Source organism: Fundulus heteroclitus, chromosome 9, assembly GCF_011125445.2.
Source record: "Fundulus heteroclitus isolate FHET01 chromosome 9, MU-UCD_Fhet_4.1, whole genome shotgun sequence".
Taxonomy (NCBI): domain Eukaryota; kingdom Metazoa; phylum Chordata; class Actinopteri; order Cyprinodontiformes; family Fundulidae; genus Fundulus; species Fundulus heteroclitus.
Window position 1 is genome coordinate 34,070,245 of NC_046369.1, and position 26,462 is coordinate 34,096,706.

A 26,462-nucleotide genomic window follows, 5' to 3' on the forward strand; every position below is an offset into this window, starting at 1 on the left:
CTGGAAGTGGTGTTGAGTGTTTTTCTGTACTAAGTACAGACATTGACTTTGGCATTGTGACAACCCCAAAACTGGGCTAAAAATGACAGATGAGAAAACTGCGATTCCACCTAAATTATGTTTTAGTCAAAAGAACAGCAAATTTTAGGATGGATGTCTCCCACGTCACATGTTTTGAGACTCCTAATGACACAAAGCACTCTAATTTAAAGGAACAGGCAGAGGCATCACTGTCAGTAGCCATCTGCAGCACTAACGCTGGGTAATGACAATGATACAACACATGTTGCTGTAAAATAATTTAATCAGATATATTCCCAGCCGCAGCTTGGATTACTTTACTTCCAACGTTTACATTCTGTTGCAATGCAGAAAATCATGTGTCATTGAACTTCATAAAAACCATCAAAAATATATATACACAACGCAATGATTTGGCCTGGCCCTATGTTATAGATCATAAAATAGTAATTAGATCAGATTTCATCTTGTATTTTCTGAATTCTTTATAAACACCACATCAATCATTTGGCTACCTTGTAAAGAGATTTTACCAGCTGTTCTCCTATTATAGACATCAGTAAATGCATGTTTTAATATTAAGGTAAACTAGGTGTTAACCAATCATAACCAAAGAAGAAAAACGTCTAACTTAAAAAAGCAGCATGGTGCTCATTGCTGAAAAGAACCAAAAAGTAGGGAAACCATTTCTTATCAGGCTGATGAGACAAGGCAACAAAGCTTCAAACACAAAAATCAAGGGAAAATTCCTCAACTGTATGAACTGTACAAATACACTGAAAATGATAAAAACTAAGCTGACAAATGAGCCCCTATGCTCCAGTGGATCTCTAAGGGGTGGAATGGAATGGGGAATGAGCTCCTAACATAAATACCGGGGGAGGAAGAAAAGAGTCTCGTTGCGAAAGAGTTGAATTACCATATCACTGAGGAGCAACGGGGAAAAAAGTGCTGCTTGGAAGCAGCGGCGGATCTGTTACCCATAGAAGAACCGTACCGAAATCTGGATATTTCTGAGTACCACACACCAGCAAAGAGCGGTGGGAACTATACATTCAGTAAAACAAAAGCATAAGAATCCCTAGTGGCATATTGTGAGGTTTCTATTAACTTCCTGTTGGACAATTTAAAGCAGGTTTAAGATTTTAAAATTGGAGAAAACATTGAAACATGAAAAGCATGAAAAGCTCCAATGTTTAAAATCCAAGGTTTCCTCGGGCCATGCAATAGCCCAGTTTGTTCTGGTTTCCAAGGAAGGCCATGGCGCCCACGTATGCCTCGATGTAGATTGGTTGCTGAAGGACCAGGACTCCGTTGGCCTTCCCAGGAATGGGCTTTCTGATGTGGGCTTTCTCCGCCGCATCCCTGAGCTTCTCAGAAAACGTCTGGATCTGTGGATGATAGATCAGAAACAAACAATGCTTACAGTGCATACAATACAAAAACTGACGCTTTTTGATTTTTTCTTTTAAATGTACTAACTGGTTTAACAGTTTATAGTAAGACTAAAAAAGAAGCAGACTGTTTAAAAGGGTTTTTAAAAAGCTCTGTGAAATTTGATACCCTTGTAATGCATGATGGGTATGAAAACAATTTAATTTGGCAGATCCAGAAAGGACACCAGATGGCTCACACCCTGAATCATTTTTTGTTGAAAACACTCAGAAAAACAAAACCTGCCTTCCGCCTAAACAACAAGTACATGTGGGTAAAGTTGCTAGAGTTCATCAACTGAGCAGCTGATGCTGTATGTTAATATCCATCTGTGTCCCAATCATAAAGCACTGGCAGACACAGCTGTAATTTCTGCTTCAGTAAGGTAATTAAAACCTTTCCTCACGGCAGTAGTAGCATACTAACCCTGGTACTACACAGGAGCAGAGCTACGCCCAATAACTTCAATGACGTCCCAGACAACAGTTCAGTAAGCTCCAACACGAGGCGATAAAGTTCGGGTTAAAGCAGAACTTAGCTTGCGTTTTCATTCTAACTGGACCTGCAGACGATTCAAATGGATCCACCTTCTCTCTGTCTGCCTGTCTGGAGATTTCAGCCCTCGGTGGCAGAGATAGAGTTTTACCATCGGTAAACATGTGCTATTAAGGCTGGACCCAGGCTTGCAGCCATTTGTTAGCTAAGGGTAAACTTGCACGTCAACCCCAGAAATAGGTCATAGACCTTTAAATAGCTCTTCAATTAACACTAAAAAGTCCGATATTAGTTGATGCTGGCGGGTTGCTGATATGTGGGGGTGGGTGGGGTGGGGGTAAAGCAACAACAAATAGTTGTTACACTTATACCAAACATGTTTTTGGCACACTTTCTAATCTTTCCAGAACTCCCTCCTTAGCAGAACACAAACACTAATGTTCAGGTTTAGACATGTGGAATTTAAGTATCTTCAGCCTCAAGAAGAAAAAGGACCACCGCAGCAGTTTCTGTCCAACTATGAACTATTTTTTTTTGTATCGTCTCTAGAAGCAGCTTCATTTCACTAACAATGGATATGATGTTTTCAAAAGGCCCTCCTTTTTTTTTTTTTTTCTCCAGAGAAACCGTTTCTGTTAAAACAAACATCTTTCCAAAGACTGGATCCAATTCCTGATTGCAACATCACCCATGACATCTTCTTAAAGAACGTTGAGTAATGGGAGAATGTGCTGCAATTTCCCTTTCAAATTCCACACCTTGGGGTGTAAAGATGCACAGTCATATCAGATTTAAACTGAACTACATGCTTGTGAAACTCTTCAGAGTCATTCTTAACGGTTTAAAAATAATTGAACTAATTTAAACAATTAGACCTTCCTAAAAACGTACAATAAAACCTTTAAAAACTGGCATCTAGAAACAAAAAGCATCAAAAAACAAAGGAATAGTATTGACACAATATTTAACTAGTTGGGTGGCATTGTCACACATCCTTAGTGTTTCATTCACTCAGAATGCATGAGTGGGCAGCTCTGTGTTGCAGTTCACACCAGATGTTGAAATGTTTTCCCACCTGTGTGATTGCACATCAGCCTTTTGTTTCAGTGGTGTAAGAAAATTATGACAGCAGGAATTAACACTGCTGCATCGCTGAGCTACACATTAAAAGTTGGAGCTTACAGAATTTGAGCCCCACAAAAGCCAGGTTGCCACAGATTTTTTTGGACATTTAAAAAAATAAAATAATAATTATGCCCCATGGGCTCACACATCATGTATACTGTATAACATACATGTGCACAACATCCATCCGTCTATCATCTATACCTGCTTCACCAGCAGCGTTGCAAGTGGGCTGGTGCCTATCTCTAGCAGTCATTGGGCAAGAGGCGGGGGACACCCTGGGCACCAGTCCATCAGAGGGCAACACAAAGAAAGACAAGAGAAACATGGACACACATGTGGACACACATGTTCATTTAGAGAGACCAATGAATCTAACATGCATGTTTTCTGTGGGAAGAAGCTGCCCACTCATGCTTCCTTCCATGGAGAACGTAGAAACTCAATGCAGAAAGACCCTAGGGCAGGATTCAAACCTGCGACTTTCTTGCAGGGCAACAGTGAAAACAACACCCCAACAAAAAAAAAAAAAAACTAAACTAAATAAAGAGAAATACAAAACCAACACCTAAATCTTGAGACACACTATTCATCCCAGTACACATGCACTATTTAGAGTGGAAGTGCATCCCATACACATAACAAGGACGATATAGGACTTGATGCTCCACGAAATCCCCTTCTTTTTCTCACATTTAGAGAAACCCAACCCAGTCCATGTGGTCTGATGGGAAACACTGTCACAACAGCTTTAGGGAACCGAAGTACGGGAAGCCACAGAGCCCACACCAAGCACACAGTGACACAGAAGTGGACAAATTTGTTGTCACCAAGGGTAAAAAAGTATGTAAAGTAAATTCCTCTTTCTTTAGAGCAGCATAACTTTACACTGAAGATTTTACATAAATCCAACCTTATATTTTAGTACAGCAATATTATGGAATAATTTCTGTAGCCAACAAAAATCACTAAAGGCACAATTACTGGTGCTTCTAACGATGCTTTATTAATAAATATAAGGGAATGATTTTGCTTAAGTTTTTCTTTAGTTGATCAGTTTTAAAAAGAAGAAATCTTTATTTGTTATTGCATTTGTACAATCTAATGAAATGTGTCTTCTGCACTTAAGTCAGCACTAGGCCACCACTCCGCGACACTAATAAGTAACGCATTTCTGTTTGCCTGGAATATTAATTTGACATTACATACAGATGTTAAATTATACTGGGAGATTACCATTTGTAGCAGAGTATGCATCTGCAACTAGAACAAAAAAAACACATCAAGATGTCAAAAGTAAAGCTATTTCTGACTGACTTTCAATGCTAGCTGCCTCTGTGGTGAAAATGGTAACAAATACAAAAGTGCAAAAGTGTCACTTGCAAATTGCATTTGTTTTTTTTTTAACATGAAACAGCGTATTTTTAAAAACAGCACAGAACTCTTGTAGTGCACTTATGTGTCAAGTTACACCGTTTTTGTTTTTAGAATGAAAGAACAGACAAGAAATAAAAAATAATAACACATATCTATCGAGTTAGATAGAAATACTGCAATAATCCCATAAGTCTGTCTTGTAAAGAGCTATCTAGTTGCTTCATCGGTCAATAAATATTTATCAGAACACAGTTTGACATTTCTGAAGCTTAGACAAAGCAATTTACTTGGTTTTTGCCGTTAGTACCAATGTAGTTTCATGAATTTATAACAGAGCGCTAGTTCGTGGATATGGGTGTGTGTCAGTTCAGAGAGTTGGAAATGATCAGTTACAAAGAAATTGTCTGATGCTCATTTTCAAGTTAGACATGTCTCTGCTCTGACTCACTCGACTGCACCATCTAACATACAGAGATCTCTAAGTGCAACACCTACACCTGGATTAAAGAAGGGAATGTGAAAGCGAAAAGAGAGAAAAAGGCTTAATATGCCAGTTCTTTTATACCCGAGGGTGGGGTAGGGTTGTTGTTGAGTGGCTGGGGGGGGGGGAGACGCCGCAATTCTTTTCTCCACAGAATGGTCTGTGCCTGGAGATTATTCTTAGAACTACAAAATAACACTGTTCTGAGAAAAGAAATGCAAGAGAAACGAAATTCCTTTAAACACCGGTACATGGGGCCCGTGGTTAGTAAGGAAAGAAACAACATGTCTCTCACAGGGTCTCTGAAGAATAAACACAAAAGACAATGATCAGTGCACCTACGTCACAGAGAGCAGCAAAGGTGTCATTGATGTTCCTCACAGGATGGTGGGTGAATGTGGAGAAGGGGAAGTCATTGGCAAAGGGGTTCCATTTGGAGGTAAAGGAGGGTTCCCTCAGCCGGTCCCAGAAGATGCGCACCCCCTCCCCGTCTCTCCTGAAGACACACACAAACAGAAAAATTATGATTTTTTTTTTCACCATTAGTGACACTTGACTCACATGATGGCCTTTCAGCCTCCTGTCACAGCTGACTTACAGTACTGAATGCACGCCTTGTTTTTGCTTCACTTAGGAAGTCGTGCACATGGGCAATCAGTCATTCTCTCTCTGGCTAAAGACAGACACCTGGGTGCTCTAAAACAAAGATGTATTTTCCTGTTTAGTTTTTTTTTCTTGGGGAGGGGAGTATATGAAAAGAACAATGTTGCCAAAGCTGTTCACGGCTTTTATCAGAGTGGTGCGCTGAAGGCTTACAGTTTAGTCTTCTAAACTTGAAATTAACCAAAATTACGTAGGATTTGGTATGAGTTTCTCAAAGCATGATAACCTTAAGTGAAAGTACCACATTTTCACTCTATCACAGTATTTTACAAAAAATGTAAAAAAAAGAAAAAAAAAAAAAAGAAAGTATAACAGGATATAATTACCTTTCAAACAGAAAAGCAACAACATTTTCCACTGCTTGTGAAATTCGATTGGTTATGAAATTAGAGAATTTTTTATATTTTCAAGGCAGTCTGTGACCGACAAGGATGAAGAGTCAGAAGATTTAGCTGAAATTTACTGAAATCTTGTCTTTATAGCTACTTTACTAAAGAAAAAAAATAACTGAGTTCATACCTATATTAAAGACAAGGAAACAGCATAGAGAATATCATCAATTGATGGCGGACCTCATGGCTGATCCACATAAATGGCTGTGGTGCCTTGATACAGTGACAAAACTTTATCAATATTCAACATTTTTGTGTAGCATTGCAAACCCGCGTAAGAACATGTACGTGTACGAGCTTGAAATTTCACATGCATGAATATGCTGGTCACATGGCTGAAGGAGGGCAAGCGATTGTCTCCTCATCGCAAGTTCCATAGGAAATTAATAGAGAAGGAGCAACGTCACTCCCCGTGTGTCGAGCCTATTAGTCCTAAACCTTAACCTCCACCCCAAAAAGTCCTCACTTTACTTGTAAAATGTGCAAAAATATTTCTCACTCAGCTGCAAGTACACACATACACCCTTCTTTAAAATACAAAGTGAGGCCTGTGCCTTGACTTCCATTCATATTAAAGCCTTTCTATGGCATTACCCTGACCTTTACTCTAACCTTTACCAGTATATACCTAACCCTAACATAAACCTATTTAACACCTTAGTCCTAAACTTAACCACTAACCCCAAACAAGGTGAGAACTAGAAAAAGGTCCTCACTTTACATCAAAGTCCTCACTTTACAACTAAAAATAGCAAAAAAGGTTCTCACTCAGCTGCAAGTACAAGAATACACACTCATACATACACTTATGCATCCCTTCAGTTCAATTATCCATTTTCTAGGTGAAAACTTAATGCAGGCAATCTTATGTATATGCCAGGCTTAAGTGTAAGCTACAGTGCACTCATAGCAGTCTTTCTTCTGCTGCTCTTTCTTCACTTACTGTAGTTTTAAAGTAAATACTAGAGGGTTTAAATAAGAAAAGCAGCAGAAGAAAGCCCCAGGGTCATATCTTTTTTCGGCTTAATGAAAATCTCAGAACATTGAGCACAAACACGACTCCAAACACTCAAAGATCTCATCATCGAAATGATGTGGGTGCTGATCTACATGCCTTTAAGATTCCTGCAAATCTCTATTTACTGTATGCCTTTCAAATGTCATCGGGGGGATCTGAGAGTGCAATACCTAAAGTGACTGCAAGTTTTTTTTGGCTACTGCTCAAATGGTTGCGGGTCACAGAAAGTTTCAAACACCTTCTTTGACATCACACATAAAAGCAATGCCACTAGGAATAAATGCGGAGAAAATGAAGAAAAAGTTCAATAATCTTAGGAAATTAAGCAAACGTTTCACAAATGTAAAAGACAAGGGTTGTGATGAGCTCTTGTGCCACGAGATCTCATCTTGTTCAAGTGTCATAAAATGTCTCGTTAAAGTGAAGTCTAATGGCCTGACTTTGGCAGGTTGTATAAATGTAAGTTATTTTAGTGGCTTCAGATACAATAGTGTGTATCCACTAGGGGTGAAAATCACCAGCTTTGTCACAATACAATGTTATATTGATTTGTTTGGATGATGATACGATATTTGCCTATCAATATAATGCGAAAACTATCTGCTCATCTAACACTATTACTTAAATTGATATCAATGCACAAAAAAACATGATTTGACCATTTTATTTTTAAGCTCTTACAGATATCAGGCATTTAAATCAAAAACAGCATTCTTCTAATTTTTAAATAATTATAAGGTTAATAATAACCTATTTACTATAGCCTCATGCCTGAATTTCAAAATAAAGGCATAAACCTGAAGATATGATCAATATTTTAATTTTGCATCGATATCATTTGTTCATTAATCATTGAATCGATATATATCGATTTCAATCGATATATTGTTACACCCCTAGCATCTACGTAAGTTTGAGACTTTTTTTAATGTAAGAATCAAAGTTCTTGAGTTGCCCATATGTGTTGACGAAGTGACGCGATAAAGACATCTTATCTGGTTGGCTGACAATCCTTGGCTAGAAAAGCAATGATGAAGCATTTGTTTTTTATTAAAAAAAATACAGTAAGAATGAAAAGGACGTTAAAAAATATATTATAAGGTGAAAGTCCGGTTGCCTCCTATTTAAGCCTGTTTGCTGTTGTGATGACCTGGCTAACTGAGAATTAGCCCAGGCAAGTTATAAAATTATTTGAAAGCACTGTAAAAACAACATGACTGGCTAGGCAGTCACTAGTCCATGCCTTTGTTCCTTCAAGGCTGGACTATTGTAATTATTTACTATCAGGAAGTCCACAAAATGCAGTTCAAAGCCTTCAGCTGTTTCAAAATGCTGCAGCAACAGTTCTGATGAAAATCAACATGAGAGATCATATTTCTCCCATTTTAGCTTCCCCTCATTAGCTTCCTGTTAAATCAAGAATATAATTTAAAATTCTCCTTCTCACATACAGTACTGCAGTAGAATGGAGCTGACACAACACCATCATTGGCCTGATATTTAAACAGCTCAAGTTAGTTTGTGTTGCCCATGAGGTGTACCACTGCACTGGTGCAGATACAGGAGCTTTACTTTGCTCACCAAGTTGCTCTCCTATTTCAGTGTCATAGCTAACACTATAACACTTGTCTTTTTTGTCCATCAGCCTCATAGGAAAAGTTCCTTTTGTTTTTTTTTTACATATTTTGTCGATAAAGAAGGTCCCTTGTGTTTTTCTGGCTGTACTCGACATGCTAGCAGAGTTCAAACGTTCAGCAACAGGTTATTGTTGGGATGAAAGTCTGCAAGGAGGGACTGACTGTCTGTTATTGCACGCTTTGCTGTGAGAGGAATTCCTATAATTCGGGCAAATGTGAGTCAGTTTATATCGATTTTGATGCACCCGAGTATCGGAAGAATTTATTTTTTCATTATTAATTATATTGAGAGACCTATTAGTTTGACAGCACTAGTCACTAACAGCGCTTTAGTTCCCATCTAATTAATAGCGTTTGTGCATGTACGTCCATGTAAACCGCTGCCACTTAGGGCTTAGACCCTCCCTACCCATAAAATGGCCCCATCAGAGCATCAGAAACCGTCAGAAACGTTCTCTTGCTAACAGCATTATAAAGTTATGAGTTACTTACTTCTTTATTAGACATGTTCCTTTAAAAGGTGATGCTGTTTTTCCTTTGTATTTATGCTTTGCAAATATGTGCATACCAGGCGACAGGTGAGAAGGGGATGAAAAATGGGTGCCAGGTTGCAGCTGGAGTGGAGGTAGAGAGAGATGCGGCTTGTCACACATCTTGTTTTGGTCTACAGACAGTGCTTAACACCCCACGTAGAGGTGAAATTCCACTTATTGCTCCCTTAGGAATTGATTTTGAAAACACAACTTGAGAGTGAGGCACACTTTCTTTTATTTTTGAAAACAAAAAATTGGCATATTTAAGGTTTGCTTGTTTTTCTACATTAGTGTGAAACCATAGATGTAAACAAGCATGATTACTACAAAGAAAGGTTCAGCATTTACCCAATATCCATTACTAACAAAATAATCTATAAAAGGTAGTCACCGCTCTTTCCTATGAACCCATTATTGCATATCACCCTATCTTGTGGACTCAATGTATTGTTTTAGTAAAAATAAAACTTAAGTTTAAAAAAGGTGGATAACCACCTAATGGCACTAGTGCAAAAATGTAAGAGTTAAATTCTAGAAAAGCAGAAATCTTTACCAAGGAGCTCCAGCAACATCGTGTCCTAGAAAATATTAGTGTGTGTTAACCAAATGATTGATAGGAGGCTGTGACTGTGCTGACATCCAGAAGTCTCCCTCTGTCTATGCAATGAGCCCCCCTTACCGACCCCTCAAGGAGACGTGTCGACACCGATTTATGAATAGACACCTCAACTAATGAGAAAACCAATCCAAGGGTGAAGAGCTAAGCTGCAGCAGTGGGTTTTTTAATAAGCCCTGGAGGGTTCTCATCTTTAAGACTGCAATGAGGACTGCAATAATTATAGAAGCTATGATGTCCATCTGCTAGAAAATCATCTCAAACAGTTGTGAAACTGAACAAGACATTGGGAAACACTTGGCTCAACAGTCACAGGCCAAAAAATGCTAGCTCAGGATTAGAACCCTGCACTTAAACGTGTGTGAAGAAGCAGGGGGAGTGATCAGTGACAAATAGGCAGGATTTTTAGCTTGAACTGTGGTAGAACAGCAGCAGAGCACTCGCAGTCGTTAATGCTTTTTTTAATTTAAAGCTCAATATATTATGACTGCTCAATTACAGTTTGTTGGATGAACTCAAGTGTATAGAGTCCTTAGATTCTAATCTTATACAGGCTGTTAACTTGTCTTATGAAAGAAGCCTTTCCTCAAGATGTTTTTCTGCAACTGTGATTCACAATCGTGGTGCGATACAAAACTCGTAGTGGGTCTCTAAATCCAAACAGACTGACAATATGTTTAACACGCATCATTCTGATCAAAATCTATTCATATTTTGTGCTGTTGGAGCACAACTATGTTCTCTCTAGATGTAATTCTGGTAGGTCATCCACTCCTGGGAAGATTCCCGCCTGTGCCATGTCTTCTCCATAATGGCTCTCAATGAGGTTCACTGGAGTCTCATCGGAGCACAACGTTTTGCTTTTTGGGATCTTTTAGCCAACTTCATGTTGTCAGACAGGTTCTAGTTCATTTTTTGATCATACTGGTCTGGAGGTAATCAGACCTGGGTGTGGCCAGTTAAATTAAACAAACATGTTGTTAATATCACAAAAGGAGAACTATTTTTAAATCCATAAATGAAATCATTTAAAAAAAAAAAAAACTTTTTGAATTTATTTTGCTTATTGTTAAAGACTATGGGATCACAGATGTTGGACCCTGGAGATGCATTATTTACGTCAAATATTAAAATCTGCAGAATGTCTGAAACATATAGGTGTGACAAAAAAAGCTAAAGCTGAAAAAATCTGTAGGGAGGGCAGATCATTTTTGCAGTGCTCTTGAGTTTTTTTTTCTTTTTTGCCAGAAAAGAATACATAAAATAAAGATCAAATTACTCTAAACCCAACCCAGCCCCTAATAAAAATTGATACTGATCAACAAATAATTGCGCAATGTTTGATGTGATGCACTTCTGCTGATGCAGAACAACTGTTACTACTGTTAGTGAAGTTTGTGGTCGGAGCCATTGTGGCAGAAATAATTGCTGGATTTCATACAAGCTGACAAAGACAAGGATGAAATAAATAAAAAAATATCACAATGCAGGCAATTTCTCAACATTCTGAGTTTCTTTATGACCTGTCATGCGTATGTGCACATCTTACCAAATGCCTTGTGCAACAGCTTACTTCCTGCCAAGCAGAATTAAACACCTGAGGCTAAATAATAGTGCTGTAGCTGTTGATCTGTCAGGGAGGGTGGCAGGGAGGGGCTGCATCATAATGCAATCATCATGCCCTGTTTACACAATGCTGCTGAACATTTTGTGCCCCCTCGGCTCCCTCCAGAGTAAATATGGTGCGGGGAGAATAGGAAGGAGGGCTGACAAAAACCTAAACAAAATTAAAATAACGAGTACAAAAGCAAAGCTCTGCCTCAAAGACTGATTGTATTTCAGCAAATGCCGCCGAAGATGGTGGAGCTACGTTTGTACACACTGTCCTTTTGTAGGAGTGTACTGCTATTTCTTTCCAATCAATGGGAATAAAAAAAAAAAAAGCTTTGCTAAATTCCAGAGGTAAGCTATCCCTAAGATGGGACCGGCCCAAACAGGCAGAGCAGGGCTGGGCTTTTCAGCCAGAGGCTTTGCTAGTTTCCCCTGTGTTTATGTGGCAGAGCTGGGGTTAGGACTTTCACTGCACCTCGCCTGGATACAGTCACTGAGATGTTAAAAAAGGCAGGTTACAGAGCTCGCCTCAAAAGCATTCTATAGAAAAAAGGTCAAGAAATCAAACTGGACGATATCTACCATTACTGAACTCCCCTATACTTTAAGGTTTAACCCATCTTTTTTTTTTTTTTTTTTTTACATTCTGTATTCTAACCTTAGGACCATTGGATGGAAAGTTGCTTCCGAGTTTGTTCAGGCATTTAGCTTCACAAATCCACTTAAAAGAGAAATATCAAGAAAGATCCAGTTGTCATGGTAAGTGCCCCACATTGTTTCAAAGCCATAAAAGCAAATCCAATCCGATTGCGCAACAGCACCTGGATGTTTGTCAGACATCCACACATTCAAGATGTGAAAGGCTGAAAAGAAGAAGAAAGGTGGGGAGGAACTGGAAAACAAAGGAAAGGGTAAGGCCTATTTACATTATTCATCACATAGCTGCTTATGCGTCCTGTGATGCCTAAAACCTGTGAACGTGTTACTGGAGAGGAGAAACTGTAATGCTATAGCCGCAGGCTGTTGACAATTATTCCCATCATGGAAAAAGCAGTCCACGAGTTTTAAAAGCATGGCTCATGTCTAAACTGCTGCATCTTATTATTATTATGTTCTGCCATTAAACCAGTGAACACTGAAAAATCTTTATCCACCTTTTGGGTTTTTATAAGCTGCATCAAAAAGCCCAAGATTTTTCAAGGCTTTTCTTTGGGTCTGTGCATGTCTTGGTGATTGGATTTTCTCATTAAAAACCTATAAAGCAAACAAAAAGGTGTTTATTATCGCGTATTCAATTAAAATATGAAATGTTTGCCTTTTGTGTTCACGAATGCATGAGTAGGTTTTTAAATTTGGTTAGATTATCCCTTTCATATTTTTAGAATGGGCTTTAAGGGAAGGGAAGTGGGTAACACTGCTTCCTTGCAGCAAGAGGGTCCCTGATTGCAGCAGGCTGTACCCCGCCTCTTGTCCATTGACCGCTGATAATATGTACCAGCGGCCCAGAACTATGTTGTTTTTTTATTCCTAGACTGGACTGGCAGCTTAATTTTGTGAGCATCAGTCATCTTCTTTAGGAGGCGGCGTTTCTTCTGCAAGCTTTAAAGGCATTTGCCCACATATATTTTCACCACTAATCAAATGGAGATGAAAAAGAAAATATAAACCTAAAATCTATCTAAAATTTGTCGTCCCCTTCTTGCCTCTCATTGCTGCCTGCTACTGGGCCCTACAATGGTCTACATGAGCACATGGGACATGGTGCTGACCCACTGCAACTAGCTGTCTGGTAGGGCCGGTCTTCTCGGGTATCGGACAGGTTCTGGTGGTTTTGGGCGTGCAGGGCCCTGGATTCAGCACTGGGTCGTGTGGGCTCTGCTCCATGGTCACAGGAGCTCTGTACTGGTCTCTCCTCAGCCAGTCAGGCATCTGTCCTCTGTCGGCTGCTGGTTTCCTGGGTCTGGGAGTGCTTTCTGGTCACTTCTAATCCCTGGAGGGGGGATGGCGGTGGCCTCTGGATCCATCACTGAACACAATTCATGTAAGACCTATACCATATATGCACTCATAATACAGTAGTTGTTGCTCTATAGTTTTCTCATATTCTTGCTTTTTGTGTTGTTGCTGTCTGTGTTTTCCCCGTTGTTTTGTGTCTTTGCAGGTGTTCATGGTTGGAAGTGGGAAAGAGAAAATTGTAGAGGTGAAATAAACGTAAAAGAGAAATATGTTTGGCAACAGTTTGTACTAAATACCTTAACAGCAATACAAAAAATAACCAAAGGTTGGACATCAAAGGAGGATTTATAGGTGTAAAGCCTCCCTTAGTAAAGCAAATATGCTTGGCATAACTACAGCAGCCTGAGCGCCATTACGCTTTCCATGAAGCTGGACGTGACCAGGGGAAGAAATGTGAGGATTTCAGTTTAAAATTAGTGTATAAAAAAATCTCACGTAAGCCCAGTTTTGAAGATGCTCGTCCATTAAACCTGGACAGTGTAATCATGGCGAAGCATATTGTTAGATTAAAATTCAGGCACGGAGGGTGCTGGAAAAAAATTTGCTTATACACTGTCATACAGAAACAAGAAAATTACATGTTTTTCAATTCTATATTTTAATTCCTGGTTTCTGACAAACAAAAATCCAATTATCCAAACATGCAGAGACGTCGTTGAACATTCATGTATAAAAAGTCTTCATAATTTATGAGTAAATCTACGCAACAGCACCCTGTTGCAAAGACACTTTGTTTCCATTTTTCCACCAAAAATGTGGGGCCATGACCATGGCCTTTCTTTAAATCGATCAGCACCCGAGTCCCTGATGAAACTCAACCCCTGATACTTTTTGTTGGTCTGCTGTCTGTTATTTTAATGGCAGCCACACCCCAAGTGAGCTGAGAAGTGTTTTTCAACCTCTGCAATAAGGGCCACAGTGAAAACGAGACTGTACTGGCTACTGCTGCTCGCAGGTAGGGATCAGACATCTGCAGCTGTCCAGCAGAGCGGTGAAAGCACTTAAAACACGAACCGTTTAGTTTTACAACATTAAGTTAAATGAACACAATCACAAACAATGTAGATAATGTGTATTCAAGTACCAGACTAGTACAGGGTATCGGTAGATCTTAAAGGTATAGTGGATGATCTTGGCTCATCAATGACTCCTCTTGCTGGCTGTGCACTTCTAGTGTTTATGTATCTAGTTAGCTTCGGTGTTAGCCGTTTATTGTAGCTGCGCTGCTCTCACCGTGTACTTTGAAAATAGCCGAGAGTTGCTAGAAACACACCACTTACAAGTCTACGAGAAGAAGAGGAAGGCTTCAGAGCAAAGATATAAGACCAGAGTGGATTTCAGAGATTTGTTTTCATGCGATCCCCCTAAAAAACGGAAGAGTAGGTAAGACAGTCTTACGCATGCATGTAGTTATTCAAAATGGGACTTGGGCTTACCAACATTTGCAGAAAAATCGTCCACTATACCTTTAATTTTAAACTATTCAGATCAGAACTAAATATCCTGACACAGACATCCCTATTTTCTTCATTTCTGTTTGATTCACAAAAGTTACGCTTGCGCTGGGTAGGATGTTAATATTGGTTAATGCACATTATAAAGATTATCCACTTCATTTTAGCACTATGTTATACAGGAGAAAGCTCAACAATGTATAAGACTAGTTATTTTATGCAACAGAAAAGTTGTATAAAACTATATATTAAGTTGCTTGTGAACTCACACATGCCTTCCAATGGAAATTCTCCACTGACCTAATTTTTTTCCCACAATACTTTTTTCTCCTTTTTTTGTGTTCTTTGTCCTTACTAATGTCTGTGTACACAAACAGACCACAAAAAGATCTTGATCAGCATTGGCTTTGTCTCGTCTATGTTAGCAGATTGGACATGAGCCAAACGTGAAAAAAAACCCAAATAATTCAAAATAAGAGATATGGTGTTATATCGGAGATCTCGTTCACAAGTGAGAACAAAAGAGTAAAAGTTAGACGAGCGGTCTGAATGGTGTCACGTTCTTTGGAAAACACATAAATTAGTTATAAGTCCCGCCTCTTAGGTTACTTAAAATGTACATTTCCTCATAAGGATGATTTTTATCAGTTACTTGATCCAATAAAAAAAGATGAGATCATCGACATCAACACAAAAATATTTTGGCTTCCTTGTTGTAAAAGGGGGGGGGGGGGGGGGGGGATCTACCCACACCCACACAGTCGACCCAGCTCAATGAGCACACCCAGCCCCCAGCAGGAGATGATACCATCTCTCTGAACCGCACCAGCCTGGAGGTTGCATATATAGGCATCGTGCACGTAAACCCATATGTACATTTGCTCATGTCTTTTCCTGGTATCCTCAGAAAAAGTGTGCATACACCTTCAGCATATATTATTTATTAGCCCAGCCAAACAAAAATTATAGCACAAATTCAAGCATGGTCAGACTTAAAAGGAGATGCAGAAGGAAACAAACAAGGCAGAACCCTCAGAAAACCTGCTCCTTGCAGCAATGGGGATTTCTGATTTAGGTTACCATTAGTCTTTTTAAGTTTTAACTGTACTGCCACTGCTGTGTGGCTGCACCTATATAGAACGACCCTTCTAACCTGAGCAGTAAAAGCAACAATCTTTAGAGATCCTGCTAATTTTGAGGATATTGGGCTGGTTCTTGTGCCATTAAAGGTCTCTAATTTATTTTCTCTCTGCCGGATCTTTTGCTGCGCACTTAAAGAGCTGATCCTTATCATTGTTTAGTACTGTAACTTGAGTTTTTAAAACCTACATCGTGTATCAGAGGTCTGCCCTCATGTCAGACCCGGAGAAAAACAAGCACAGGCACATATTCCCCTTTGCATGCAATCATTTTTAGTATTCCATTGAAACAAACACGTATCATCGCAAGTAAATAAATAAATAATGGAAATGTATTTACTAAGTACATATGCACCAACAATAAGCTTGTTAACCAGGCTGGGAGTGACTGAGAAAAGGGAACATATTAATCAGACTTACTGTACAAATAGTTGCTTTATAATTGCAGACATATAACAACATATAAATATTAGGAAAATGAACTGAATCTAATACAGATGTGTAGAAATATTTGTCTGAGAAAATGATTTAACAAATGTGAGCAACATGTGAATAGTTGATGGGATGGACTGACTAAAGTAAAATTTCTTATATCGAGAACAGGTTAATCTTATACTGAAAAGTCCAAGAATCATTTAAATAGCCTGCCATGCCATAATTCTATCTTTGTGTGTTGGCCTTCTTTCTGGTCTTGGTGAAGCAGTGACACATCCCAGAAGTATTCATATTTATTTGAAACTGCAGTTGTTTGAAAATGGCTCCACGGGATTTAACAAAGCTACAATTCTCCTTTTTTCAACCTTCACCAAGTTCCTTAAACTATCGAGTTGTTCAGAGAACTGTTCTATCACACAAATCCATTTTTATGCCACCTAGGAGAAACTACCAGCTACGATCAATCATGAGAGCTAATCAGAAATTAATAGACCCTGACCCAGTTGAGTTACAAGGCATCCCCAAACAGCATTCAGCAGCTCTTATTGAATCACTTTAGAGAACATATGAACGTATTTAAGCCCGTATAAATAATTGTGACCTTCTGGACAATGGAAAATTCAGAATGAATTCAAACTTTTCGTTTTTTCCTAAATGGACGCAGCTGCATGTTGTATTTTCATACCATGTATTTTTGCTCTCTACAGGCCTGTGCCTCTTGTGCAGAACAGCACCAATTAAGATGAAACAGTAATTTTGCCTGTACAGTCTGTTATGTTTGAGATAAATAAATAAAAGTAATAAATACTTAATTTCCACACTCTGATAGGTCACAAACCTATCAGAGTGTGGCTTTAGGATCTTTCACAGTGCGCCATGACAAAATGCAATTCAAACAGAAATAACTGCATTGCAACAGCTGGCTCTTTCTCAAACTGCTTCTCATGTCATTATGCTGACATTATGACTCACCGCCCTCTACTGTTTAAATAAATAAGCCACTTCGGTGTGCAAAGGTGTGTTCCCAGGGAGAGCTGAGCGACTGAAAAACTGCACATTTGTTCCCGTTCTACCTGCGTTTCTTACCGCCTCTGCTGAAGCAATCGCGGCTGAGACTTTTCAAACCTCCACACCCAGCTGTTTCAGACAGAAATAAACCAAAAAGATAGATGATTCCCTCACAGTCAGTTCGTCTAGACGGTTCGGAAAGAAGCCTCCTAAAAAACATCTCTGCCCCCAGAGGCTGACAGTTTTGTCCATTTTGGTCATCTGCACACTTGGAGAATATGTGATGAGAAAATGTGTGAAGCGCCAAGTCTGGAGATAACGGAGGTCAGTTGCTTTAAAAGGTTACTTTAGCTTTATTCAGCAAGAACGTCTGGTAAAAACATTTAATTAGCCAAACAATTTAACAAAACAAATCAATCGAGGAGTGAGCTCTGACGTTCAACTAAAAGCCGAACTTCCAAGCAAGACAACATGACGTTAAAAGAAACTGATCAGAGAGCAGTTTGACTTTTCTCTCCACCAGGTCTGTGAACATCTGTCTCAGCGAACCCAGCTGAGACGTCCCGCAGCAGCAACAGATGCAGAATACGTTTAGATCACGCTCTGCGAGGACAGCAAACAGCTGCAGAGATGAGACGATGCGATGGGGCGCACCCCTGCGTTCACCTACTCAACCAAGGGAGCACACTGACATCATGTGGTCAGAAGACGACTGTCAGCAGCCTGAGTCAGGGCTGCAGCTGCCTTGGCGTCGGACACCCATGACACAAGAACGGCTGAAAACGACCCTGCTGTCAGCAAGAGCTCTGAGAGAGCTAAAGTACGGCGTGAATGAATTGATAACTCCACAGCCGGAGGAGCTGGCTGATATTTTTGGACTCTCATTTATAAAAGTCTAATATCACAACTCCGTGGGAGTGCATCATGAGATGAGCAAAACAGATTTACAGCATCGGGCGGGTAAAAGTTATAAAACCATCTCTAAACAGTCTACATGTCATCTATCAACACTAATAACAGATTGCCTACAGCGGCACCATGCAAAAGTATTTATACCCCGTAAACCTTTTTTGTTTTTCATGAAATTTTGCCACATCACAAGCACCAAACCTGTGTTTCTCGGAGAGGTTTCACGTGACAGACCGGCACAATGCAGCGAAAGAATTTAAAGAAAGAAAAATTGACTTAAGTGTGCTAGACACAGTGAGTTCTACCAGATCAATAGCTGGAGAACCAGTTCACAGCCTGAACAGATAACCCAATCTTACAGAGTCGGTTCATCAGGATGATATGATCTACTGTTTCAAACACTTTAGTTAAGTCAACAAAAATATGTCCTGCAATCTAGGGCATCTATAATGTCATTTACCACTTTAAGAGCAGCAGTAGTCGTACTGTGCTTTTTCCAAAAACCTGACTGCTGCCATTAGAGCAACCTGTTCAATCTAAACGTGTTTTCAGCTGTTCTGTGACCAGTGTTTCAAAAACTTTGGAAAGTACACACAATTTTGAAATTAGTTTGTAGTTATTGACTACAGATGGATTGACCCCTTTCAACAAGGGAAGAAAGTAAGCAGACTTCCATATAAAAGGAATGTTATTTTATGAAAGAGATTATAGATGTAAAATAAAGGTTCTGCTATGAAATCTGCAGCTGACCTCAAAAAAGGCTTGAGTTTATCAGGACTGTAGACTCCTATGAACCTCAGTTACGTCAAAACGGGCAAAACTGAATACTTCAGCAGAATCATTCTAATGTGCTTGAGCAAAGTCATCTTGCACATTTAGTCTCTGTGGCTGTAATGATTCAAACAAGGATCCCGAGGAAACGAAACAGTGAAGAATAGCTACTTTGTCAGTTATATTCTGTGCACCCTTGACAACATAAATAGTTTCTTAGTTACTTCATCTCTGAATGAAGATTTGTTCACGCTACAAGATTTCTTGAGATCATTTGGGTTTTGAGTGGTGATATCAACATAAAACTGGGATTTTGCCTGTTTAACAAGGTGAATAAAGCGGTTTAAAGTAATCTTTTAATTTCATCAACATGTTTCTCTCGACTGAAACTAATAACATTTTGGAGGAGCCCAGTCAGAGTCCCAACTTGAATCTTTGAAGGAAGCTAAATGGAAGTGTACCCCAGGCCGATCTAACCTCTGACAAACAAAGACGTTGTAAAGTGATAATTCCAACATCAAGGCAAAAAGACAGGGGAAAATATGTTCAAATGAATGGTGCATCAAGTCAGAGAAGTAATTTTAAGGTAACCAGTGACAAATCAACGTTAAAGCCCAAGTTTAAATACCCAACTTAAAATATATATTAGTTACTTCAAATATTTACTGCAGACTGATGTAGATGTATTCATGCTGCCATCGAACTATCTATGGTAAGAATTTACAGGAAATGTCCATATTAGGAATGCAAATTTTACATTTCACTACCAGTTACATGATTTCTGCAAAATTGAAGTCCTGCTAACTGATCATAGCTGACAAAGACTCAACCTATGCAACCAGAAGTTCAACATACAAATATCTAAAACACATAAAACACAGCAGAACTAGCGTCACACTTTGCCCTCCAATGTAACCACAAAGCATACAAAGTAATAATAAAAATGTAGTTACCTTCATACAGATGAAAATATGGTCAATCACTGTTGTGGTCAGATGCTCATGAGGTCAGTTGGCTGCATATCCACTTTTTACACAATTTACATTTTTCTTTTAAGCTTTGGGAAAGGAATAAACTGTATTCCACCCTATAGGTATTCTGGATACGTGTGTTGGAATTGTACTTTCCCCACTGATATTGATTAACCATTTTTACTGATGCATTTTAACAAAATCCCTCTGACCGCAATGCATTAGCACTGCAAAATCTGGACAATGTTGACAGAAGGAAAGGACCTGCCGCTCCTGCAGGTAAAGGCGTTTCACTTTGGGATAAATCGCGATCACTGATTGGTCATCCTACTAATGAGCCTCCAGGATTAATTGACAGGTGGGGTCACATAATATCTCAAAAACTTGGACGTCATCATCATCAAAGATAAACCTTAGATGGAAATGTGGAAACAGCTGCTCAGCAATTAGGAGGGTTTGATGGCTCTAACGCTATTAAAGATTTCCCACTGATTACTGGGATGTTTAAAGATTATTTTCAACAGGCAGTTTTTTTAAAATCAAAATGTAAATAAAAACTGTTTCTCTTTGATACTCTTGCCTATGTTTTTATTTTATTTTCTAAAATAACTAATTTCCTATTAGAAACCAACTTCTTAATTAAATAAAATCATTTCAAATCTAAATCTGCTAGGGGTATGAGTCCTATTGGACATAATTATTTGCACTGCTTTTGACCTTTCAAACGCACAAAACCAAAATATAATCAAAGAAAAGATTGTGTTTCTGGCGATGTGGACGACTTCAAAGTGCATGCTGGTACTGACTGCTGGTAAGCGCTCCACAGAACCCCTGGCTGAGTGAAAATCCTGACCGTATCAAAATAAAAAATAAAAAAAAGGAATTTTGAGACAGGACCTGGGTAGTTTTCATCAGTATCAAAAGCCCTATTCAGAAATAATTATAACGGCACCTGCATGACCCAGAAGCTTCTCGTAGATCAGTCCAGGTACAGTAACATTGTAGGTCGTTTTACTATTTCTCTACACCACATTTTCTCTACCATATTGTGGAGGACTCACATTACTCTGCTTGCACAGAATAAACAAACAAACAAAGTAATTCCTAGGGTGTATTTTTATTTCTTGCCTGTTTATTTTATTTTCTTACTCTATGTACTGCAGTGTGAATCCACCAGTTCCTCAGCTGACCACTCGTTTTTCCCAGCACGTTGTTTTTCATGAAGTGCAAACAAAGTGTTGTGGAAAGTCCAAGCAGCAAGAAGGCTTTGTTTCCATACATACATGAACATGATTGCAGATCCACAACCGAGACAAGAAAAGGACACACTTCCTGAGGGACAGAGAAGAAGACATCTGACAAAGAAAAGGAGCTAAAAAGAGAAGACAGACAGAGGGAACGTTTGAGGTTCAAGTCTTTGCTATTTGAAACTGTGTCTTTACAGCCGGACTCCCGGTTGGCCTTCACAAGCGTTTTATGTATAATTCAGTGCAATGCGCAGAGATAAACCCTCCAATAAAGGCCGCGCTCTCTAAGCTCTTCACAGCACATTACGTTTTATTCATCAAATTAGTTTTAGTTGGTTTGGTATCCCCCGAGCCGTCTTTAAAAGGTTTACATGAAAGGAGGACATTAATTTTGCTCCTAATCAGCTAAGTGACAGTTCCAAGTGACAGCGATGCACTCCTTACCCAAGAAAAAGGGAAAACTCTCCCTTTTCATCCCCCCCCCTGTCATTTGTGCTCCCTGCACCGATCCGTAGACACGTTATATTTTTCATTACACCCTCAGACAATTGTTTTAAAATGGACTCCATTTTTGATACAAGAATAAAGTAATAGAAATAAGTAGGTCAAAAAAAATTTGAGCAAGCATGCTTCTGCTGCGAAGAATATTGGTTAATTACGAGGAATAGGGAAATTTTCTCACAGGGAATTTTAGTTTTTGTGAAACTAATTAGTGCACAGAGCTCATAATTAGGGCTAATATTTGTAATCCTCCAAGCTGAGGTTTTTAAGGGTTCTGAAATGCCAACTCCCTGACTCCCTGAAAAGAGAAAAATCTAAGTAGCAACACTAGCCTAGTCTTTACTTCCAACCACAGGTCGATACACTAAAAAAATAAATTAAATAAGGAGTATAATATCAAGTCAGCTAAACATCAGTCTAGTAGTTGAGGGGTTGTTAATCAGTCTCAGTTGTTCTGGTGTTAAAGAAATTAACAGCAGGTGAACTAAAGGGGCAACAATGAGACAACCCCAAAAACAGGAATAGTTTTGAAGGGTGAGGCCTCCTCGTTTCTTTTTTTTTTTTACTACTTTTCAGTACTTTTGCGTTTGACCAGGGTCAGCATCACTACTGGTAGCATGAGGTGATACCTGGACCCTACAGAGGTTGCACAGGCAGTCCAACTCCACCAGGAGAGCACATCAATATGTGCCATTGTCATAAGGTTTGCTGAGTCTCCCAGCATAGTTTAAAAAGCAAGACAGGCAGTTAGGTTCTCAATCCATCAGCAGGACCGGAGTTTGCTCCTTGTGCAAGGAGGAATAGGGTGAGTGCTCCCAGAGCCCTACAAAATGACCTCCAGAGGGCCACTGGCATGTAGGTCTCTGACCAACCACTGGAAACAGACCTAACGAGGGTGGCCTAAGAGCCCGACATCCTCAAGTAGGGCCAAAACAGATTTATATACAGAAATGTATAACCAAATCAGTCAGAATGTAGACAGATTTACATTAAATTATACACATGCCAATTTGATCCTAGTTATATTACAATGCAGCCAAGTTTAATTTTCCATTTATTATTATCCATTTATTTACCAATTATTCCATTTGATAAAAGGTTTCTAATTCAGGACGCCCAGGAGATTAAATCAAGTCTTTGACTTGGACTGCTTTGCTTCTGCGGGACCTGGACGTCTTGATGTGACTGATGAAAGCACGGATTCTGCTCTCTAGCAGAAAGTCCTGAAGGAGACTGTCTGCCGATCAGTTTGTGAACTTAAGCCCAAACACACAGCCTTTGAAGTGGCCTAGTCAAAGTCTGCCCTTAAATCCAATCAAGATGCTGGGGTTCAGCATGTTGCAAAAATGTTTAAAAACTCTCCGGTGTTACTCAATTACAACAAATACACAAAGAAACGCTATTTAAAACATTCTGTTTATGGCAAGCTCATCATAGTAACTGCTACTACCAAGAGGGGCCCAACCTGGAGCCAGGCTTAGGGGGACATTTGTTTTTCATACAGGGCCGAGTTGGTTTAAATAGCTTTTGCCTTCTTAGCCAATGAACGGACCTTTTGAAAACTGATTGGTGTTTATACCTGGTTTATCTTTGCCTGATAGTAAAGTTTAGATGCAAGGTTCGCAACATTTAATGGCGACAAAAAAAGCAAAAACAGAAAAAACCTATCCGGGAACAAAACACTTTTCCCAACACTACTTACATGAATTATGCAGCTGGATGAACGGAGGGACTTACTTGAGCAGCGAGTGCTTTGGGAAACTGAAGGAACCATGACAGATTCGGTCTATGTAGTTCAGCTGGATCTTCTGGATCTGCTCACAGCAGAGCAGGACGAAGTCGTACTTGAAGATCAGAAGAGTGTTGTCTGTGATGAGAACAATGCGCTCCTTTTCATTGTTCCAGTGATCAACCCTGAAACAGCCACACAGTGAGACACTGTCACCATGAGGGAAACAGAACGTTCACATGGAGGATATCAGTCTATCCTCTGATATCTATCCTAGATATCAGAGGATAGACTGTTGATGATGTGCAGCAGATAACATCCTGAGATTTGTCCAGCAGAACCTGGAAAGGTGTGTTTAGTAGTGTCAATTCTCTGGAGAGCACTGAAGTTAGCAAGGCTGCAAATAACCAGGAGAAACTAAACTGAATGCAGCTCTCCCTGCTGGCAATAAACTACGTTTTGTTGTTCTGGCAACAGCTGCTGCAAACTAGGAGACCTTTAGGACAGACTCTGTGTTTTATGCAGAACATTTCTTCTTGGGGCTTGGTAACTACTAGGGGTAGAGAAAGGTCTCTCGATATTAAAATGCTACAATATTTCTCAACAGTGTAAAGTTGGTCTCTTCTTGTTCCTTGTTGTCTGGTGGTGTAGAAAACTAGTATTATGGACCACAGATATGAAGGTGGGTGTTGTACGCTTGGCACCGTGTTGTATCCATGTGTCAGATTCTTATTTTGAGGTAAGAAAGAAACTAGAGCTTGAGCTGCTCTGTTGTGTCGATGGGTCCACTAACAAAGACCCAAAGACACACAAAAGCCTTTTAAATCCTTTTTGTGCTGTAGCATTTTGTTCTTTGGCTGATGAAAAAAAAGAAAAGTTGAAGAAAATATACAGACGAGTGTGACGGGCCAATCATTAGCCACTTACGATGCTAAAGGTGCCAATTAATTCAGAGCTTTCTGTCTGGGCAGAACTTCTCACAGTTTTTAATGACGTTGGACGGTATTTGATTATCTCCAATTCAACATCTGAAACACTTAGTTGGATCCGACCTGGACTGAATGACCTTACCCTTGGGAATTCATGACACGCTACTCTGTTTTACTGGCATTGGGATCATCTGAGAATTAGACAGCCATAAAAACCACAATACATTGACTAGTCAAACCTGGACTAAAATAGAAAAAAATGTTTAAAAAATAGTTTTCTGTTTGTGAAAAGGGAATTCTTAGTTTGCCCAAAAATACTGCTCAGATCTCTTCTCAGTCTTTCGTGTTTCATCTCCTGAGGTGGATGCGTCTTTGCTCTCTTTTTAACACTCGTTAGGCTGACTAGAGCACATTTCTGCATTAATGGGACCTAAAACTAAGACTCATACCCTAAACATTCAAACGTACAGATAATCATTTGTTTTATTTGTACTATTGCTTATGCTGCCTCAGCTTGATGAATTCTGTCATTTCTAACCTCAACTCTGTTGCCAACTTAGAGGTAAGCATGACAACAAAATAATATGTTGGGATTTGAAGAGCAGGGGGGCCCTATTTCATAATGCCACCAAGGTTGTCGTGATTCTTAATGAGCGGCGTTTCAGTCTAAATTTTAGATTTATTCTGCTTTCTGACAACTAGAGTGGAAAAAAAAAAGAAATAAGTGAGATATTCTTTATTGAATATTCAGCTATGCCAAATCACAGCGTATAAAAGCAAAGACAACAGGAGAGCAACAAACAAATGTAAATTAGCTGGCACACACCAAGCTGCAAGAAGGTCTCAGTAAAATGTAAGACTTTAAATTATAATGATCTTGAAAATGTGATAAACTGAGCAAGTTAAATATAACTTTGTCAACTTTAGTAGTTTTTTTTCCCCAGCATGCAACCCAAGTGCTTCATAACAATCACAGATGAAGGATTTTAGGCAACCATTAAAATCCCTGTTTTCAAGCCAATCTTATAAGTACACCTTCCAACAATAAAATAAAGCTCATAGTGAATGACATAAACACAAGGTTTGGGATTTAATTGGCTAAACGTTCAATAAGTCAACTGTAGAAGCAGAATTTTTCAGCTCTGTGGGGAAAGCTGGATATCTGGGATGAATTCAGCGTTTTTAATCACCTACTGTAGAATCTCTCAGCGAAACTACAAACAATGAAACAAATACACACTATGAATGAGCAGATGTACAAAGTTCAGATTTAAAATGTAACTCACCCCCATGTAAAAGCATAGTACAGTCCCCAGACAAATTAGAAAAATTCTATCAAAGTGGGCGGGGATGAGTGGGAATAGGAGGGGAGGGGGGCAGTGTTTAGCATGGGGGGGGGGGGGAAGCAGCTGAAAGCTTGATTTGCCATATTGAATCATGGAGAGTGAGCAGTGTTATGCTGGTAGTTACGCCACAGTTCCATCTTTTGAGGTGATTTTTCACCTCCCTCGTCCCCGGAGGTTAAGGGAGGCTTGTGGAGGCCAGCGGGCCAGAGCAGAACAGAGCAGAACAATTGGTTGCCAATAACACATAAAAAGTTGGTGGTGCAACGTGGCGTTGGTGGATGGAGCAAGACAGGTTGTAGACTCCGTCTCATGCTACCTCTAGAGTGAAAACACCGCCAGCATTCAAAAGTGACCAAAATGTGTGTGTGTGTGTGTGTGTGTGTGTGATTTTGATTGTTGTCACAATATATTGTCAAATTAAAGGTTTCTAAGGTATGCCTGGGGATGTTCTCACTTTTCCGAGACATGGTGGGAACTACGACAGGCTTAAATCGAAGGCAGCCAAAGTTTCGTTTAGTTTTTCTGAATATGTTTCGGCACCAATCCACTCACACTTGAGCAACCTGGAGTTTGGGAGCTGCCATTTTGAAGCAGATGTAGGCCC

General features: G+C 39.5%; 1 protein-coding gene across 1 annotated transcript in view; it reads right to left on the minus strand.

Annotated features, from left to right (window-relative positions):
* Positions 1-286: 286 nt before the first annotated feature.
* tprg1 (tumor protein p63 regulated 1) overlaps positions 287-26,462 on the minus strand; it is a 33,405-nt gene continuing 7,229 nt past the window's right edge. The window contains exons 4-6 of the mRNA XM_012861254.3: positions 23,592-23,768; positions 5,276-5,429; positions 287-1,412 (exon numbers count right to left, since the gene is read on the minus strand). Of these exons, the coding sequence (XP_012716708.2) occupies positions 1,218-1,412; positions 5,276-5,429; positions 23,592-23,768 (526 nt within the window). The 3' untranslated portion in view covers positions 287-1,217. The remainder of the gene's footprint in view (positions 1,413-5,275; positions 5,430-23,591; positions 23,769-26,462) is intronic.